The 22,016-nt window shown below is 36.4% G+C and overlaps 1 protein-coding gene across 2 annotated transcripts in view; it reads left to right on the plus strand.

The window, feature by feature from the left end:
- Positions 1-22,016, plus strand: part of ARHGEF37 (Rho guanine nucleotide exchange factor 37) — an 80,179-nt gene that overhangs the window by 15,231 nt on the left and 42,932 nt on the right. For both annotated transcript variants that reach the window (XM_056811454.1, XM_007473855.3), the window contains exons 2-3: positions 4,945-5,156; positions 16,141-16,261. In XM_056811454.1, coding sequence (XP_056667432.1) covers positions 4,956-5,156; positions 16,141-16,261 — 322 coding nt within the window. In that variant the 5' untranslated portion in view covers positions 4,945-4,955. The remainder of the gene's footprint in view (positions 1-4,944; positions 5,157-16,140; positions 16,262-22,016) is intronic.

The raw sequence follows: 22,016 nt of genomic DNA on the forward strand, positions 1-22,016 counted from the left end.
ATTTGTTAAATTAAATGACAGAGACTTGCAGTTTCATTTATAATCCTCTCTGTTTTATTAAATACATATGAAAGTGCTCATTCTAGTTGATGCTTGTTAAATTCTCAAATTTTAAAATGGAAAAAAAAATCCAAAATAATTGAATGAGTACAATTTAATTCTTAGGGCTAGGGTGGATGGCTAAGTATTATTGACCTTCCCTACCTTGCCTTCAGGAAGAAAAGAACCTTTATTTTATATCAACTATTTATAAAGAAACATATGTCTTCCTGATTACAACTGGGTCTAATTTATAAGCAGAGAAGTAGGTTGAATCATCATAAATTCTGATTAGGTGGGATCCAACTGTGTCTTCTTATAATCAGGTAAAAAATAGAAGGACAAGCTTTTGTAATCAGTTCAGGGTAGGGCTTCATACCAGAAATGGGAGGCATTTATAGTCAAATCACAGACAAGATTCACTGGGTCAGGAATCAAATAGGACCAGACTGACTGGTGGTGACAACCCATATGATCACCTTTCTCTCTTTACCAAAGTTCACATGATCATAGATATAAAGCTCAAAGGGCTTTAATAGATAAGGAAACTGAGGTCTATTAAAGTTAAGTGAGTTGCCCAGGACCTGCAGACAGTAAATGTCAGAGGTGTGATTTGAACCCACTTCTGACTCCAAAGCCATTCATTCCACCCTATCATCCCACTTGCATTCCATAGGCACTCTATTTTTAGGGTGTGGTAAAGGCAACTTCCACTTTCCCACTATGGCATAGATGTAACCCTGGCTTTTAAAAACCATGTCAGTTGAGTATAGCAGAGGCCCCAATAGACCCCAGCCTAGCAAGCTGGCAAGACTTTGATGAGCACTGGCCCAAGGGTGATGTAATGTGGTACATGTGATGTCTATCTATGTGATACTATGTGATAGACATCTAAAGATTCCATAAATAGAGGTTCATCTTCAATTTGTGAAAGTTTCTGATTGTAGTGACTTACAAAACTATTCACTAGGGTGTCTGGGGAAAGGGAAGCAAGGGTTGGGTTCTGTATCAATCATGGGGAGAACTTCTTCCTATAACACCAGTAATCTTTGGAAATTGGAGGAAGGTAAAAGCAAGGAATCACTGTGGTCTAGGACAAATAACCTTGGCTGGTCTGGGGATCCAGACTAGGAAACTGAGACTGAAGCTTCATCTGTCCATGGTCTAAGCAAAGATTAGAGGGTGGAATATATAAGGTAATATTAGTGAGGAAGGCAATAACAACTGGAGGGGACTCTGTAAACAGTGACACTTGTACTGAGTCTCTGCCAAGAGACAGAGATGAAGAGGAAGAACATTGCAGGCATAGAGAATAGCTGATGGAAATGCATGGAGACAGGAGATGTTAAAGTCCTATAGGAAGAACAGCAAGTGGGTCAGTAGGTCAGTATCATAGAGTAGGTAGAAGGTAGTAATGTTACTTGAAGGGGCAGGTAGGTGGCTCAGTGGATAGGCAAGCCTGGGGATAGGAGTTCAAATTTGGCCTCAGACACTTCCTAGTTCTATGACCCTCAGCAAATCACTTAATTACAGTTGCCTAGACCTTACCACTCTTCTGCCTAGTATCAATTCTAAGACAAGAGGTAAAGGTTAAAAAAAAAAAGACTAGAGTCAAGAGGTGATGAAGGCCTGTATTTAGCTGTTAGCTGTGAGTAGAGCAAAAAGACCTAAAGTAGAGATGTCATATAGTTAGATAATCCAAGATTTAGTCACTAATTGGATATTTGGGGTGAGTGAGAGTGGGGTAGAGGATGGGAGTGGAGAGGTGAAACATTGATTACTGGAAGGGTAGTAGAATTGTTACCAGGAAAAGAGATGGGTTTTGTAAAAATTAAAATTAACTATGATAATAAAATATTACATTTTAAGAGATTTATTAAAGATCATTAGAAATAATAATAATGATCTTCTGGTGCAACGTGTGGTCTGTGTAGGCATCTTCATGGCTCCTTCTCCAAAATGTTCACTTTCTGGATTCAGAGAGATAGAATGTTTCTTATCCTAATATTACTCTCAAAAAGAATTTAACCATTGCATTTTAAAATAATAATACATTCCCCCGCTAAAGAGGATGTTGAAAAACACAGGGATCATTTAGGGATGCATGACTGAGTTATGAGGGATATGAATCAATTGACAAGAGAAAGAAAAAACATAAAAAATATCCAAGTAAAAGAGAAAAGATAACTTCTGGATGAAACATAGATTATCAAAGTCTTATGTGTGAAAATTCTAAATAAAGGAAAATAAACCCATAACAGGTCCTTGAATCAGGGCCCAATTAAAGTGATTTAAGCAATTATTCATTTACCCAATCAGTATCCAGGACTACAGAAAGTTTGTCACACTATGAAAGACAGAAAAGGGACTAGATTATAGGAGCAAATGAGAACCAAGATGGAGCCAGAATTGAGATACTTGGTAGGGTGTGGGACAAGGAAGACCTGCCTTTGACATATGTCAAGACAGTCGGAACCTCAAACCCCAAACAGGTTCAAGTTCTCTTGTTTTGGCTCAAAAATACATCAATCCCACAGGGATTGGTCTCTTTGACTTTGTACTTGATAGGCACTATGCATGTTAGCTTTGTGCTTCTTTTGTCACTGTTGCAATAGCTCTTTTTGTATTCCATTCTCCTGGAATCAGACAGAATCATTAAGCAAAGTCCCATAATTTTTTAAGCAATCATGTAACCTGTAATAGATAGTTTGTGATGTGGAACTGGAGCTTAAAAAGATGACTAGGGTTGGATATATAGCTTTAAGAATCATCTATGTTAAGATAATTGGACCCGTGGGAGTGGATGAGATCACCAAGTGAGAGTGTAGAGAAAAAAGAGAGCACTGGGCAGAACCTTTGGCTATATGTACAATTGAGGGAGAAACATGAATCATGATTCAACAAAGGGAACTGAAGTATTTTCAGAGAGGAGGAGAACCAAGAGAAAGCAGTGTCATGAAATCTAGAGGACAGAGTTCTGTTCAGGAGCAAATGGTGGTCCTGTGCTATACAAAGGATTAGAACTTAGAAAAGATTATTATACGCAACAATTAATAAGTCACTGGTAATTTAGGAAAAAATAGGTTCAGTTGAGTGATGAGATGATCAATGATTTAATTGCCAAATTAAACAATCTGATTAATGTTAAGTAATATTAATTGAATCATACCAGATTACATAATTAAGAAGAGAGAATGAGTCTAGTGATTCATTCTCAGGAATTGGGATCCAATTCTTTCATTTTCTACTTAGAAACTTGGTGACCTCCACAATTGGACTAACTGCTGTTTTTATGTAGAGACGCAGATGTGTACCTGAATCTTTCAACAAACTGGAAGATATTTCCTATATGCTGTCATATGTAGTTATCCAGTGGCTAAAATGCTATAATCCTTTTAAATTAATTGACTTATTCATACATTTTGATGGGTTGTTATGGAAACTCCTAAACAGCTAGTGTATACATTGTTCATTGATTTAATTTGAGGTATCTAGGCCCTCTATAATTACATTGAAAAAGGGGTAGAATTCCAACCCTTATATTTTTTGAAAAAATAGAGGCCATTAACCCAGAGCTCCTTCTTTTCTCCTCTACATCCTAGAACCCCTTGACATCACTCCCCTCAACCATTAACTCTTCCTTTCCTTAGGTACTTGATGAAGAGGTGACTTTTTTCACTGAGACCAATTCCTCTTCTTCTACCTATGTTCCTATCCCTTTATGCCTGCTTTTTAATAGATTTCTTGGACATTTATTTCCATTCTCTCTAAGCTTTAGTCTCTACACACATAGATTCATGCCCTACTTCCTACAAACCTGCCCAGGTTTCCTTAATCCTTTGCTTGATAATTCAGTGCCCTCAAGCCATTGTCCTATATCTTTCCTTCCTTCACACAACCTCCAAAGTGATATTCCTAAAGCAAGGGCCCATCCATATCACTGGCCTGATCAGTAAGCTTCAGTACCTCCCTATTATGTCTAGTATCAAATATGTAGTCTTCTGTTTGGCATAAGATCTTCATCTTTTGGTTCCAAACTACTTATCCAGCTTTACCAGAAAAATACTCTCAGATCCAGCCAATCTGGCCTTACTTATTCTTCATAACATTCTACCTTTCAACTTGCTCCCCTTATACCAGTTGTCTCCTTTCCTTAGAATGCATTCTCCTTACTTCTACCTTTTCCATTGGTTGAGACTCTGTCCAGAGTCACCTACTTATTTGGGTCTTTCATCTATAACCAGAAAAAATTGCCATATATTTATTTTGTAAGTAATTTGTATTTTCATATGTATTTACATGTTTTACCTAACAGTGATGGTGAACCTTTTAGAGATGGCATGCTAGGCCCCAAGCCCACCCCCAGACTGTCAGGCCACTCCCCCCCCCACGACCATGTGCTATGCCCCCCCCCTTACCCCACCTGGGGGAGGGAGAAAGCATTCCCATTGGGTTGTTAGGCAGAGGGATGGGTAAAGTGATGAATGTCCTCAGTGAATGTAGAGAGGGGGAGGGGAGTGGCCTGAGTGCTCTGCTCCCCTCCAGCTCTGCTGCCTATGAGCTGCCCACACTTTCCCTCCTGTGCATTCTCACTGGCTGCTGGGCAGAGGGGGAGGGATGTGAAAAAATGTCATTGGGCATGGTCGAGGGAGGGGAGCAGCTCCACCTGAGTCCCTCTGCCTTTCTAGTAATTAACTTGGTTGGGGGGTGGGGTGGCTGAGTACCCACAGAGAGTGCTCTATGTGCCATATTTGGCACCTGTGCCATAGTTTTGCCATCACTATAGTAGAAAGTAACCTTCTTGTGGGCAGGGATTGTTTCATTTTTTTCTGCATATCTCCAGTATATAATATGTTCTTGTAAATTGACTAACTCTTGAATGTTTTTGACTTTTTCATTTTTTAGGGCTTTCTGTCATGGCCAGTTACCTGGAAAGTGAGCCTCCCTCTCCTGGGGAGAGCTCAGGAGATGAAAGTCAAGGGGTTGAAGCAACCAGAATCTGTGAAAAAATGAAACTGAATCAGAGACTTGCAGCAAAGGAGCTGGTCAACACAGAGGCCAAGTATGTGCACAATCTCCAACTCTGTGCTTCTGACATTCGGAGCCATCTACATGAGGTAATGAGCATATAGGGGTGGAGAAAGGCAAGGATTATTGTCCTCAGGTCACCATTGATCCTCTCAGTCAGTAACCTTCCAAGAGTGGAAGGAATGAGGTCTCAGTACTCTAAGAAGGCACCCACTAACTACTGCCAAGTCTAGCCCCAAGTCTAGCCCCACATATAGTACAGGGAAAGGAAGCAAATGATTCTTATCTCTATTATCTCTTTCTTTAAAAAAACAAACAACTCTTACTTTTTGTCTTAGAATCAATTCTGTGTATTGGTTCTAAGACACAAGAGCAGTGAGGGCTAGGCAATGGGGGCTAAGTGACTTGCCCAGGGTCACCCAGCCAGGAAGTGTCTGAGGCCAGATTGGAACCTAGGACCTCTTATCTCTGGGCCTAACTCATTATTCACTGAATCACCCAAGTGCCCCTTGTACCTATTCTCTTAAGCAATGGATGTTCTTGTTTTCCTGCTTAGCTTTGCTATTTATAACTTATGTAATTATGGGCAAATTACATGCCCTTTCTGTGTTTCGTCTTTGAGCAAGAGAGTTTATGACTGGGACTATATCCAAGGAGGTTAGTTGGCAGCAATAATAATAGTAGTAACAATTTACATTTATAAAATACTTTGTATGAGGAGCTTATTTACATTTATAAAATACTTTGTATGAAGAGTTTCACAAGCATTATTTCATTTGAGTCTGAAAATAGCCCTGTAAACTAAAGACTAAAGGTTATCTCCATTTTACAGATGAGCAAAAAGATTCAGAGAGGTTTAGTATTCAAAGTCACCCAGCTGGTAAGTATAAGAGATGGGATTTGAATTAGGTTCTTTCTGATTCCAAGGTTAACACTTGATCTGCTATGCTATGTTGCCTCTGGGGGAAAGAAAAAGGACAATATGGATTAAAATGTTCAAGATGGCATTGTATGTGATCACAAAAAGTAGGAGAGGGGAAAGGAAGGGAAATGTATGCCCAACTATGAGGGAACAGCTGAACAAATTGTGGCACATAAATGTTACAAAATATTACTATGGATATTGTGAATTCAGAGAAATGTGGGAAGTTAAGGTAGAATCAAAAGAACAAGAAAGGGGGCAGCTAGGTGGATAGAATGACTGGAGACAATAGATCCTGGATTCAAATGTGACCTCAGACACTTCCTCATTGGGTGACCCTGGGCATGTCACTAACCCCAATTGCCTATCCGTGACCACTTTTCTGCCTACTAAGACAGAAGGTTAAAAAAAAACCAACCAAAAACATGAAAAATGACCACAAAATGCAAATTCAGTCCATCAGTGAACTAGTATTTATTAAGTACCTACATTATGCCAGAAACTGTTAAAATCTCAAGGTACAAAGAAAGACAAAGAAGGAACTAAGCTCTGGTTAGTACAGTGGTCTGTATCAATATCCTGCTATCAAAACCCTAAGACACATTCCTTCCTTTTGTTAATTTATAAATAAATTCTTTGGGGGAAATGTACTTTGTAGGAGATTTGTTTGCATGTTTGTTTTGTTGGAAAGTTGTATCAAAAGCATTATTGGTAAATTTTTGCTTAATGTCAAAAAAAGAAGAAAATTGTTATAGTAAAAAAGAAAGATAAATGAGGAAATTGGACTAGATGATCTCTGAAGTTCCTTCTAGTTCTGAATTTTAGGATTTTGAGAGGTCATTGTGATTCATTCCATCTTCCTACGAGGATAGGGATTCCTTGCCTGCTCAACAGAGTTCATGCCAAAAAGCAAATTGATCTTGTCTGATTCTTGACCCTAGTCTGCCTCCCTTATGATTATGTTGTGGTGAAGTGAGTTTGCTCTGGTAAAATAAGATGTCCATCAGAGCCTCTACCTTTAGGAAAAGAGACTAGTCCTCACCAAATGCCATAGAAACTTGGAGTTGGAGGTCTAGTTTAACATTTATCCTCAGGTAGGAATCCCCTCTCTGTCCCTGGTTTGGGTAGAGAAGAGTGATGCTTTTGTTTCAAAGTTTCTAGTGACAAGGAACTTTCCACTATTAGTAGTAGTCCCATTTAGTTTGGTGGGTCAATATCCTGCCTCTGACAATTGCTAGTTATGTAATAATGGGCAAGCCAATTAAGCTCTCTGAGCCTCAATTTTCTCATCTGTGAAATGGGTATAATAATACCTTTCATAGTTACATCATAAGATTCTTGTGAGGAGTGTCCCAATGATAACAGTTTGGAAATGTGCTTTGCAAACCTTAAAGAATTATATTTAAATGTTATTATTATTATTATTATTTGCTTTTATCTTCTGTGGAATCTCATTCTTCAAAATCACAGAATTTAGCAATCACCTTGTCTTAACTCATACATGAAAGGAATTCCATTTATAATATACCTGACAACTAGTCATCCAACTTCTGCTTAAAGACTGTCTTAGGAGAGAGAACTCACCACCTTTCAAGGCCCAACCCATTCCACTTTTGGAGAACTCTAGTTGTTGAGAAATCTATATTGATCTCAAATTTAAGTTGACTTCTTTGAAACTTCCACTTATTGTTCCCGGTTTTATGTTTGAGCCAAATGTAGCAAATCTAGTCCTTCCCCTAAATGATGGCCCTTCCAAAAACTTGAAGACAGCTATCATTACTCTCCTTCTTCTCCCTGCTCCAAAGTCTTTTCTTCTCCAAGGTAAACATTCCCAGTTCCTTTGTTGTTGTTGTTGTTGTTGTTGTTGTTAAGCCCTTACCTTCTATCTTAGAAATGATATCTGTTCCAAAGCAGAAAAGTGTATTAAGGGCTACGCATTTGGGGTTAAGTGATTTGCCCAGGGTCACATGGCTAGAAAGCATCTGAGGCCAAATTTGAACCCAATACCTCCCACCTCCAAACCTGACTCTCTATCCACTGAGCTACCTAGCTGCCCTCCAGTTCCTTTAGCTGATGCCCATGAAATGTGGACTTGAGGCTTTTCACTATCCTTTTTTGCCATCCTCAAGGAAATCACTAGCTTTTCAATGTCCTTCTTAAATGGTGACTCTCAAAACTGAACACCATTGCATTGGTCAAAGTTGTTAAGACTTTCAAAGTTTTATTTATAGTACTGTTATATATCCTGGTTCTGCTCACTTCACTCTGTATCAGTTCATACAAGTTTTCCCAGGTCTCTCTGAAGCCTTTTTTAATTTCTTAAGGTGAAAAAAAAATTGTTCAGCAATCTTTTTCCTTACCTTTCTTGGTTGTGAAATACTCTTCCCCTTTTCCATCATTATAACAAGGGTCAACTCTCCCTTCTGTGACCTGAGGTCTCTTCCCCCTACCCCATTTAAACCTTATTTCTGTTTCTTTTAGGAATACTCAACTCTTCCTAATAACCTACAGTGTAGGTAGGCATTTTTGAATCTTATCACCATCTTCTTCAAGAGAGAGATCAACCAACACTTGGAACACAGATAATAGGTATACAACTGTAGAAGAAATATAGACATTGCATGGTTAATGCAAGTTACTGCCTAATTTTCCCTATTCTCCAAAAATGTCTTGAGATTTTTAGTCTTTTTTTAAATTACTTTCAAATGTTTATGCCTCAACTCTAAGTGTATCATTAAAATTTTAGCCTAATTATCACCTGTTAAATATTTGACATCCTGACTCAGCTTCTTTGCCTTACTCTCTATCAACTCCTCAGTTGTGTCTGCTACCCCTTTGATACCAACCTTCAGTTTGTTGTCACCAGTTTTCTCCACCCACCAATCCACTCTCTCAATTTGTTTACCCTCTAATTACTTCACTTACATGTTCTTACTTGCCTTGCTATGTCTTTCCAATGCCCTCTCCTTTTCCTTCTGGATTCTTCTGTTACTTCTTCCATAACCCTTTGTCATAGAATCTCAAAGAATTCTGTTGTCCAGCTCTCATTTTTAGGAAGTTTTTGTTTATGTTGAATTGAATTCCACCTCTCTCTCTACTGGTCCTAATTATGTTCTCTGGGGCCAAGCAGAGCAAGCCTAATCTATTTTCCATGTGAAATCATGCTTTATACTTGAAGATACTTATTAGATTTCCTTCCCTCACTAGGACATGTTTCCTTACCTAGATTAGTCTCAGTTCTTCCAACCTATACTTAATTTAACCACAAGGGGGAGCTCGTTTGAGAAGTCAGTGATCCTAAAGCTCTAGGTATTAACACATGCATAGTTTAGCTCTCCTACTCACTCCAGTGATGCATGGCTCGTGTTTTTACCCTTCCTCCCTGGAACAAGTCTGGAAAAGGAGCTATCAAGGCCTCACAGACTAAAAGTGCTTGTTCTTTCCAGGTCATAGACTTTTTGACTCACAAATTCCAGGGATAATTTTGTTGGCCTCAGGTAGCTAGTAAGGTTCATGTGTTTCACTGAAAGATTTAAGGATAATAACATCAGGACTCTCTCTCACTCTCTAACATCATCTGTCTTTAAGAAATCTTTAAGAAATAGGATCACTTGTGTCTCAAATACTCTGTGCATTCAATAACTAGAGCAAATAGCTAAGGTTTGTTGACCATAAAGTTCTTTATAAAGAGACACCAGTTAAATGGCAGAAGCATAATATTAAATGGGGAAATTCTCAGCATTGACTGAAACGGCTAGCATAGGAAAATGGGACATACAAAATGAAAGGATTGATTGGCAAGCAGGAAAACTTACCTCTTCTCTGGAGTGGGTTTAGGAAGGAGAAGGTCATTATCTTTTTCTTCCAGTTTGTATCTGGGTCAGCAATATAGATACCATATAGTCCAGAACTCCTAATACTAATGCACTCACTGTCTTCTACTCCAGTCATTGTTCTCTCAGATACTTACCTTTTCTTCTCTTCAGTCTTGGAATTGAGACCAAGGCAGCCTCCACCCCCTGCAGGGGGGCAGCTAGATTGCTCAGTGATTGAGAGACAAGCCTAGAGACAAGAGGTCTTGGGTTCAAATATGGCCTCAGAAATTTCCTAGCTGTGTGACCTCGGGCAAGTTGCTTAACCCTTATTTCCTAGTCCATACCAGTTTTCTGCTTTAGAACCAATACACAATACTGATTCTAAGACAGAAGAGAAAGGTTTTAAAAAAGAAAGGATCCATACTAAGACAGAAAGAAGATAAGAGTTATAAAGGGGGGGGGGGGAGTAGCTCCTGAATTAGATAAACAGGAAATCTCAATGCTCCTTGGAAGAGAGAGTAGGTGTTAACAGGGGTACGAGTCTCTGTTAGAGAGAGAAAGACAGATAGACAGACACACACACACAGAGAAGAATATGTAAATGCTTATTAACTCAGTCTTGGCTTAAATTGAGAAATAACTTGGTTTGCTTTGGATGGCTAAACTTGCCATATCAAACCTTGAGGTTAGCTGGGCACTGTAGAGAAATATGAATTCCTCGGACCCTAGTGTCCTGTGCCCTATGTGAATATCTAACCATGTTGTTTGAGAGGCTAAACCTGTTTTATGAGTCTAAAATAACCAAAGCACCAAAGCATCTAGAATTAGTCAACAACATTTCTTGGTTTTACTCAACTGTCTTTGTTTTTGTTTTTTATTTTATATGGGAGAGATCACAGAGGGATGGGGAAAGTGATATAGCTTGGAAATGTATGTGATATAGAAAACAAAAGGTATCAATAAATGCAATCACATTGGGAAAGGACATTAGGGATTATTTAGTCCTGCCTACTGTATGTAGAGTGCTGTATGAATAGGGATTGTCTTTAAATCTCTTGGGTCCTGGCTTTAGTTCTGCATCCTATAAAGTTTCTCCAAGGTTTTGAGCCAAGGTAGTAGTCATTCCTGTTTTCCTTTTCCTTGGCATTATTCTTTGTACTCAAGGCCTGGTATCAAGCAGAAAAAGAGGTTCCCTAATCTAGGTGAGATTTATTCAAACCAATAAACATTGTTCTAGACTCTAGAGACAAGGTAGGGAGGTGAGTTGACTCTCCAGAGAGTAATCTGACCTTTCTACACATCTTTAGTCACGGTAGCTAATCAGATCCTAGAACTGAACTTGGCATTCACAGGTATAAGCTAACTTTTGCTTCTTTGGAGACTCAGATGATAGGCCTCTTTTCCTCTTCTGTGTGTGTGTGTTTTTTTAATCATGGATTAGCATCATTAAATGACAAACATTAACCCTTAGAGACCAATCTTCTAATTTTGGAAAAAAAAAAAAAGCTCTAAATTTAGAGTTAAGGCACCTCTTCTTGAATATTGTTAATTATTGTTTGGGTAACCCTTATAAAATCACTTTTCTCTCTGTGCCTCAGTTTCTTCATCTGCAAAATGAAAGAGTGGGCCTATCTGATCTCCAAGGACCCTTCTGGCTCTAAATCCTAGGGCAAACTATGATCTTTCAATTCATTGGTAACTAGAACAACTTACATTTTTATAGCACCACATGATTAACAAACTTCTGTCTTCAAGTAACCCTATAATAGTAATACATTACATAATCCTAGATAGGTAAGTGATTTCTCTTTCAATGACTTTCTCCTTATCAGCAAATTGAGAAAGCTGAATTGGATAATTTTTGAAGTCCTTTTGAAAGACTCAAAACTCTGGGGTACTTTAATTATATTAATTAAAACTTTTGGTCAAGATGGCTGTCTGAATGGAAGGCAACCCACCCAACTCCCACATACTTATCTCAGGGAAGCCTTGATTTAACATCAGACCAAATGGTGATTCAAGAATTCCAATGAGAAATTATAAGTGCCTTTTTCCACTCTAGAACTTCACAAGAAATGAACTAGAAGTCCAAAGGTAAAAGGAAAGGAGCATTTAGAAAAGTCAGCATCAAACATGGGCCAGGAATACAAATAGCTTGCAAGGCTTTGTGTCTGGAAGGACTGAGAATTAAAGGCTTTCTCTAGAAAACCCCAGGATGGTCAAGAAAGCTAGACAGAGAGGACAAAACCAATCAAACGCCACCCCAGGGTGGGGTCCTTAGGAGTACTCAAACTAGGATTCCTCAAGCTCAGAAGTCCAGACATCCCTAACAATCTTTCCTGAGATGTCAAAAAGTGCACTGAATATTTAATACTTTGAACCTCAAAGATGAGGGGAGTTGCTAACCTAAGGAGGTTGAGATCAGCTCAGAACCCTAAGGTAAGACCAAGCAGGGCTGACCACATAATCCAGAAGTATAACAAGAATAGAGCCTGGTTCACAAAGCCCTAACTCGGGAACAAAAACTGGAGAGATAAGTAAATCAAAGAAAACACCAACTACTATAAAAAATGATTGCCAATCTAAAGCTTTCCACTAAGGAAGAATTGAGCAATTCCATAATAATAACATATAGAGACTTAAAGGAAAAACTTGGCTTTCTACAAGGACTACCTAGGAGACATGAAAATATGAAATAGGAGGTAAAAAATGAAATAAAAGCTCTTGAGGAATTAAAAAAAAGAATAAATAGTTTATAACTGAAAGTGGTAAAGCTTGCTCAATAACAGATTTCCTAAAAACAAAATCTAAATTACCATTACTTCTTTGAAGGTGGTGGCAATCTATTGCATAAGCTTTAGACTGTCCAAACCAAATCTCACTTTCCTGACCAAAACTGCTCATTCACTTATGTGTATCTTGATGTCAACCTTATTCTTTTCCTGCTTACTCTCCCGTACCCTGAAATACCCTCCATGACCCTTTTTTATGGACAACAATCAGCCCTTCATATTCAATTTGAAATCTTCCCCAGGTAAATAATTATATTTTGTCTTTATTTCCTATATACATGCTGTCTTCCCCTCATAATATAATGGAAATTCTCTCAAGGGAGAAGTTATTTTGTTTTTTGTCTTCATGTCCCTTGCGCCTAGTGGTATGCCAGGCACAGACTAAGTATTTAATAAATACTTGTTAAATTGAATTGAATTTTCTTCCTTTTAAAATACTAATTCTTCATTGATATCCTCATTTGTTTCTCTCTATACATTCTAATCTAATCTCTCACGATAACATGGGTTCATGACTATACGATGAAGTTTAATTCTACTAGTTCAACTAATCTGGAAAAATCTTGAGAATGGTCTTGGTGATAAATTGTTCACCTCTGTCTGAGGACCAACCTAGCTAAGTATGGAAAAGTTCCATAGCAGCTGGTTAGCCAAAAGATGATTAATTCCTTTTCAGAGGAAAGCCATAAAATCCAGAAAAATAGAAAATGATTCATAGTCTTGATTGGCTGTTATCTTTTTTTTATATTTTCTCTTATATTTGCCATAAACATTTCTCCAGTTTTTTCTTTTCTTTTTTAGTCTTGTGTGTCTATATGTAGACACATACACATATATATTCAATAGAAAACTTTCATTGTTATAAAATTGAATTTCCAATAATTTATTTGCTTTAGTATAGAAATTAATTCTCCTTTTACAGTTGAGATAAACACATTTTCCTTTTTTCTTCTATCTTTTTGCTTTATGCTTGCATATGATCCATCTGGATGTTAATTTGGTACATGGTGTTAGGAGTAGATGTGAGGATTTTTTTTTTTTGACACACTGCTGTCAACTTTCTCAATTATAATTATTAAATAATTCAAACTTGTTCACCCTGAGATTGTCTTCTTTCTTCACTTCTTCACTCCTCTGTCATCTTATTTGCTCTTTTTTTCTTTCAAAATAAATAACATTGATACTTAAGTCTGACTCTGTTTTTCTGGTTCTATAAATCAAAGGCTCTTGTAAGATTGGCCCTTCCCTCCATAAATTTCTCAAATTCATGTGGCTTTAAAAATTACTACCTTTTGTCTTTTAAAAAAGTTTTATTGATGTTTTAAAAAGAATTTTGGCTTGTTTCTCAACCCTACCCCCTGAAAAATGCTTAGCTCTGCCTAGTTAAAAAAAGTATAACTAAACCAAACCAACATATTGGCCATATCTGATAACATTTTGCATTTTATCACTTACCAACTCTCTGTGCGGAGTAGGTAATATGTCAATTCTCTCTGGTCAGAATTTTTCATTGTTTTGATCAGAGCTTTGATGTCTTTTAATATTATTTTTCTTTGTTATATTGATTATGGTACAAATTATTATCTTCATTCTGCTTTATTTATTAATATAACAGTTTATACATGTCTCCATAATTTTCTCTAAATTCTTTATACTCATCATTTCTTATGGTACATTACACTCATGTAATATATTTTATTGCACTCTCACAAAGTGAGAAACAAAGTGAATCACTTTGTTTCCAGTTTCTTGTCATCACAAAGGGCTGCTCTAAATATTTTTGAAAATATGGTACCATTTGCTCTATCTAGGCATTTACCTGTTTGAGGTGTATGCCTAGCAATGATTTAGAAACTTTGCAACATATTATTAACTTCGCTTAATTTCCTCTGACATCTCATTTCCCATCTGGCTAAGCTTTTAGACTGCTTTGGTTTCTTTACCATACCTGCCAGGTTTTCTTTTCAGGTTTCTCTTTTGTATTGTCTTTCCTGATTAGATTGTAAACTCCTTGAAAACAGAGACTGTCTTTCATTTTCATAGCAGAGTACCTGGCACATAGTAGGCATTTAATAAATATTTATTGACTGGTGATTAGTGACTAGTGATTTTTCTAAAATAATTCCAAATTATTTTCCAGAATGGTTAGACCAATTTATAGCTCTCTGCATGTCTTCCCATGGCCCTTCAAAATTTACTGTTTAGTTGTCATTTTTTTTCTTAGCCAATCTGATAGGTACGAAGTGTCTAATATATTATTATTGATTCAGAACATTATTTCATATCATTGTTGTTAATTTGTATTTTTTCTTTTGAAAACCAGCTGTTCATATCCTTTAAATACTTGGGGAATCACCTTCATTCTCTAAAAAAAGTGCTTAATTTTGCTGAGAAATTGCTTTTTAAATGAAGTCTTATATGTTTTTAATCACATATCACATTTCTGCTTCTTTTTTATTGTAGAAAAATCTTATACAATTAGAATTGGTGTCTTTTATGTATGATGTGTTTCTTAATTATTTATAAAATAATTTCCTTGTCATTTGAACCTTAAAACTCAATAATAATGTGTCTAGATGAATTGAATTTGGAGTTAAGTCCTCTGATATCATGTGAATTCTTATCTATTTGCAATTATAGCACAATAGTTTTAGAATTAATTGGTAGAGAGCTTATAGCTCATAATTACAGATGAGGGAACTAAGGAAGGCCAAGAGAGTTTATGTGACTTCTTTGAGGTCATGACTTATGACCAATAAATAATTCATGATTCGAATCCAAGTCTTCTAATTTGAATTAGATCCACTAAAGCTTGTTTCTGCCTAATTGATTCCTTGATTTCAGGGTTTATGACAAACTATCTTGTACAATTTAATATAACAAAATGATCAGATAGGTTTAAAAAAATATATTTTCTATCTTAGATTTGAACTAAATATTGGCTCCAAGGCAGACTGAGGACTAAGCAATTGGGGTTAAGTGACTTAACCAGGGTAATATAGCTAGGAAATATCTTGGGGCATATTTGAACCCAGGACCTCCTATCTTCAGGCCTGACTCTATTCATTGAGTCACCTTGCTGCCTCAGATTATCTTCTTATACACAGTTTTTGGGATTCTTAACACTTCTTAAATTTTCATACCTTACTCTGACTTCCATATCTGTTACTGTTTACCTACACTGATTTAAAAACTTTAAAAAAAATAATTTTCTAAGAAAGATTTTCTTTTATCACTTTTCCTTCTGCTATCATTTTGACGTTTAATTATCTTATTTTCCAGAGTTTCTTCAGTTGCACCTCTGTTTTGTAATCTGCTTTTTTATATTACATTTAATAGGTTTGATATGTTATCTATTTTGTTTTTTATCTTGAGAAATTTCTAGCTGTGGAGACTATTTTTAATGATGATATTTTAGTATTTTTTATTTTGAGCATTTCTGGTAACTTTGCATGGGTTTTTGATCTAGATCTCAATAAAGAAGGTCTTGATTGATTTCATATCTTTGCTTTTGACCTCCTATTGTGATTTCTTTACCTTTTAGCTGCCACAGGGAGATTTGGATGTGATATTCTCAAACATTGATGATATTATCAAGGTAAACAGTCGTTTCCTCAAAGACCTAGAAAAGGCAGGCTCTGAAGAAGAACAGATAAGCTTACTTGGTAAGTACATAAATACTCAGCAGAGTATCACTAAGGTAATTGCCTTGAGCATCTGGCCCCAATTGAAATTCAGTTGCTTATTCAACATTTGCTTTTTGAGGCCTTTCTATTTAGGAGGCCCTATGTAAGGTACTTGGGATGCAAAGAGGTGATGTGACAGGGTCGGTAGTTCTACCAAATTATTTCCTGTATGGGTGGACATGGGTGTCATGAGCCTTGAGAAAAGGCTAGCCTGAAAATCAGTTCTATCTCCAGCAAATGTTGGCAATTTGGCCTTTAGTTCCTCTACCTCTTCAAAAACCAGCCTGTACTTCTGGTAATTGTCAGTTCATATATTGCTGAAGTTTTTTCTGGAGTATCTTAAGTTTGACCTTGCTGGTATGTGAAATAAGTGCAATTGTTTGGTAATTTGAGCATCCTCTGGTATCGTCCTTCTTTAGGATTAGGTTGTAAATTGATCTTTTCCAGGTTATTGTTCCAAATTTGCTGGCATATTGAATACAGCATTTTTATAGCATCATCTTTTCGGATTTTAAATAGCTCAACTAGAATTCCATCACTTCCACCAGACATTGTTAGAAACATTTCCTAAAGCCTACTTGACTTCATTCTCCATGATGTATGGCTCTAGATCTGTAAACATACCATGTAGTTATCAGTGATGTTAAGATCTTTCATATCTATAATATTCTTGACACCTCTTTACCTCTTTCTAATCTTTTCTACTTCTGCTAAGTCCCTGCCATCTTTGTCTTTTATCATACCTTTTTTTTTTTGCATGAAAAGTCCTCTTGATATCTTTAACTTTCTTTTTTTTTTTTAAATTATTTATTTAGAATATTTTTACGTGGTTACATGATACATGTTCTTTCCCTCCCCCATCCTGGAGCTGACAAGGAATTCCACTGGGTTATACATGTATACATATATACCTATACATGTATATGTACATTATAGATGTACATATACACATATATTCATATTTGTAATAGAATGATTTTTTAAAACCAAAACCACTTTAACTTTCTTGAAGAGATGTCTTTCCCATTCTATTGTTTTCTTCTATTTCTTTGCATTGCTTATTTAAGAAAAGCTTATCTCTCCTTGATATCCTCTGGAATTCTATATTCACTTGGATATATCTTTCTCTTTTTCCTTTCTCTTTCCCTTTCCTTCTTTTCTCAGCTCTTTGTAAATCCTCAGACAACCATTTTGCTCTCTAGCTCTTCTTTTTCTTTGGAATATTTTTTTGTTTCTGCCTCCTATATAACATTAAGAACTTCTCTCCCTAGTTCCTCAGGCACTCTATCTACAAGATCTAATCCCTTGAATCTATTCTTCACCTCTCCTTAACACTCCCAAGGAATGTTACTTAGGTCATACCTATATGTTCTGATGGTTTTCCTTACTTTCTTTAATTCTCTAAATTTTGCAATAAAAAGCTCGTGATCTGAACCATAGTCATCTCCAGATCTTAGTGTAATTGACTGTATAGAGCTTCTTCACCTTTGGTTGCAAAGCATATAATCAATCTAATTTTTAAGTTGACCATATAATGATGTCAATGTATAGAGTCACCTTTTGGGTTGTTGAAAATTTGTGTCTGCTATGACAAGCAAATTATCTTCACAGAACTCTATTAGTCTCTTCCCTGCTTCATTTTGTCTTCCAAGGCTATACTTGCCTGATATTCCAATTATCTTTTTTCCTAATTTAGCATTCTAGTCCTCTATTATGAATGTGATATATTGGAGGGAGGGTAATTTCTAGAACATGTTGTAGATCTTCATTGAACTGAACAACTTTGGCTTCTTACGCAAACAGATACTGAGATTATACTCCATTACCGCTTTTCTTATCCTGTTATTGTCTATGAGGGTTATTCCATTTCTTCTGAAGGATTCTTGCCCCAAGTAGTATATGTAAGGATAACCAGAATGAAATCCATCCATTCCCATCCATTTAAGTTTAATGACACCCAAGATATTGATGTTTAAACTTTTTATCCCCTGTTTGACCATATCTAGCTTACGTTGGTTCATAGATCTTACATTCCAGGTTCCTATACAATATTGATCATTATAGCATCATGCTTTCCTTTCATCATCAGACACATCTACTAACTGAGCTTCTTTTTGGCTTTGGCCTATCTATTTCATACATTCTGGAGTTATTTGGGGTTGTCTTCTGCTGTCTCTCAGTAATATGTTGGACATCTTCCAACCTGAGGGGCATATCTTCTTATATCCTACTTGTTATCATTTTAATGCTGTCCAAGGGATTTTCTTGGCAAAGATGCTAGAGTGATTTGCCATTTCTTCTCCTGTGGATCTCCTTTTGTCAGAATTCTCCACTATGACCTATCTATCTTGGGTAACCCTGCTTGGCATAGCTGAAACTTACAGTTTCATTGAGCAACACTAGCCCTTCTGTCATGACAAGGCAGTGTTTCCCCTAGACGTGTTGCAAAATGAATTCTTCCATTGACATAGTTGGACTTTTGAAATGTGTCCCAGCTCTGAGATTCTATTATTTTCCAATTTAATTCTGATTCTTCAGTTCCTTTTTCCCTTTTCCCATGTAGCCTCTTGCCCCTCTCTGTATAACAATATTAGTTTATTGAATTGTTAGTCCTTAATAAATGTTTGTTATCTTGTTATTTAACAGCAACAATAATAATAATAGCTTATCTTTCATAGTCTGATACAAAATGCAATATGTTCATTATCATATTTGATCTTAATAACATTTTGAAGCAAGTAGTACAAGCAAGTTTTGTAATTTATTCCTTTTTTTCGATAAGAAAAAAAAGTCTCAGAGAAATTAAGTCTTGCCCATGGTTTCATAACTAGTGAATTATACTCAAATTCCCTGACTCCCAGTCAAATGGTTTTTCCATTGCCAAGTAGTTAAAGTATAGTTCATTTTATGTTAATTTCACTTGTTCTCACATTCTAGTCTCACTGGCAATTCACTTATAAAAACTATTTTGGGGCACAATAATTTCTGTAACTGGATCATCTTGTCCATTTTACCATTTTATTTCACATTGAATGATCTCATATATATGTGCTATCCCTAAAATAATATAGCTAATACTGTATTTTTGCTAATAAAAATTTATATTTATTAAAATAATAGCATGAATTTTATCAGTAGGCACTATCAGACATTGTTCAAAGGAAAGATGAGAATTAGACAGGTTGGTATTATCAGTAATTCAGTGTATCTCTTATCTCATCAATGTGATTATTATGTCAAACCATGCAAATTACAGTCCATCTGTGCATTCTTATCCTATGAGATTCTTGTTGACATCCTTTTTATAATACTCCATTATGATCTGTACCAGATGCTTTTTTCTGTCTTTTAACGTTTTGTGAGTACTAGTACAGTGGACTATTTATCTCATATCTCTTACCTCTTAAGTAGCTTATTTCCCTTTCTAGCTATACATTTTTTTTCACTCCCTTTTCTTTCTCAATTACATTCAGCTTCCCAAATTTCATTGCATACTTCACATGCCAAACGGGTCATGTCAATCACTACAACTTCTCTAATATCACTTTTAAGGGTATGTCTTAATGCTCTTAAATCATCTTAAGTGATGATGGGCAGCTATGTATTCTAACTCCAACCCTCCATCCACCCAGTCCCTTGCATAGTTATGTTCCCTTGAGGTTTTATTGCAATAAATTGTATGACTAAACAGATCTCATCTGGTATAGAATATTATTTATGAAAGTCTATCCATTTTCTTTTTGTATTTTCATCATGGATATCTTTATGTAAATATATGTACACATACATATGTAATCCTCATATGTATATTTTAAATAGCTGTCTTGATAAAATGCAAGTTCATTGAGAGCAAAAAAGTGTTTATTCTTGTCTTTGTGTCCTTAGTACCTAGCACTCATATAGTATATTGATGAGGTGTTATAGTCCAAATCTAATGTTTTCTCTGTCATTTATGATGAAAATGGATGATGACTTTACAAATCCTTGTGAATCTGGGCCATTTGCCAACTCTTTGTTGTCCTTTTTCCTGTTTCATCATCCAAGGTTGAACTGAGTTATTTGGCTTAATTGGGTCTTCTACCAAGCTTTTTTCAGTCTCATTTTCTTCTCTCTTCCTTTTATGTTTTATGAGTTCTTAGTGCTCATATCTTTCATCATTCTCCACCATAATGTTTTGCAAGTGAGTTTATACTCTAAACCAGTGTTTAGAAGCTTCAATGTTGCTCTGCTTCATGTGGAGACCAAGTAGTTACTAAAAAAGGTGGTTTCTGGCTTCTTTTTCATATGGTGGCAGTTCCTTTATGCTAATGAAACATTTAGAAGCATTATGGAAGATCAGAGTCAAAGTTGTTATCATCTTCCCATTTTTTACATCAAGAGTTTGTTTGAACAAACCAGTTTGTAGCTGTTAAATTTGTACACAGTTGTCTTCACACTTTGCTTTAAGTTAACTTCAATAATTTGATCTTTTGTCACTTGCCATAATGAGATACATATCTACTGAAAACCAAAATAGTTCTATAGACTCACTATTTCCTTCTTTGTCCAAGTAGCTAGATCAGTCATTCGCTTGAACAAGTTTTCATCTTTCCAATTATCTGCAATTTGTTAGGTATTATTGACATCAAATAATCAACACCATTGAATGAATTCTTCTTAGACCTCTTCCTGGTAGGAGAAATTCTCCTGGATGCTTTTTAAGACATCAACTTTTACAGCCTGAGCTGTGACAAGATTGAGCGGGTAGAAAGCCATGGCTTTGAGTTCCAGCCCTGATTGGAAGACAATGGTAGAGGCTTTTCAACTATGTCTAGCTAGCTAGACCAAATTGATGGTCTAAGCTTGTTTGATGTCACATTATAACCTGGGAAAGTAAGTTTATTTGCATGTTAATAATCCTTGAACCAGTGAGATTGGATTTCTATTCTTTCCCCTGTAAATACTAGAGTATAGAGTTATAAATCTTTAAGTTCCTTTAAAGAGGAGGTTATTTCTTATCTAAATTTTGTTTTTCATTCATCTTTGAGGAAGGTGCTCAATAAATATTTGACATACAACATATATAGGTATATGTATATATGTATATATGTGTGTATATGTATGTGTTTGTATGTATGAATGGTGTTATTGTTCAGTCATTTCAGTCTGTAAAGATAATTTTAGTGTTGTGACTTAAATCTAAATTTAAATGGTCGCCAAGGAAAATCCCAAATAAGAACATACCCAAGTCAGCTGGAAATTTTATGGTGATTTAATTGATAGTAGAGGAGATTAAGGAGAAGGAAGAAGGAAAAGGAGTAAGGTTTTCTCCAGCCTGGCTAGTATTGGGCGGGAAGATTAGAAGATCTAGAAAGTACTGTTTTGGAGTGTGAAGGAGGAAGAGTCAGCCTGAACTCCAAAAGGGGGCTCAGCCAAGATACCCGAACCTGAATTAGCTTGAGGGCAAACTCACCACCAAACCCAGACAAATAACTGCCACCACTCCAAGATGGTGGAACACCTAGCACACTGCCAGCCAGAGTCATCTCTCCAGGGAAAGAGGGTGAAGAGAGCCAGTGATGTGCCTTATATAGACGGTTTTATGTCCCTTTCCTATGTCTCATCTGTACCAATCATAGCTTAGCTTGACTTAGGACAGCCCAGGGGTCTGTCCGCTTTTTCTGGGTGTCTGTTGAAGGCCATTTTTCTCAGATACTTAATCCTTGAGTTTGGTGCGACCTTCCTAATCTTGTTA

The sequence above is a fragment of the Monodelphis domestica genome, chromosome 1 (genome assembly GCF_027887165.1).
Source record: "Monodelphis domestica isolate mMonDom1 chromosome 1, mMonDom1.pri, whole genome shotgun sequence".
Taxonomy (NCBI): Eukaryota; Metazoa; Chordata; class Mammalia; order Didelphimorphia; family Didelphidae; genus Monodelphis; species Monodelphis domestica.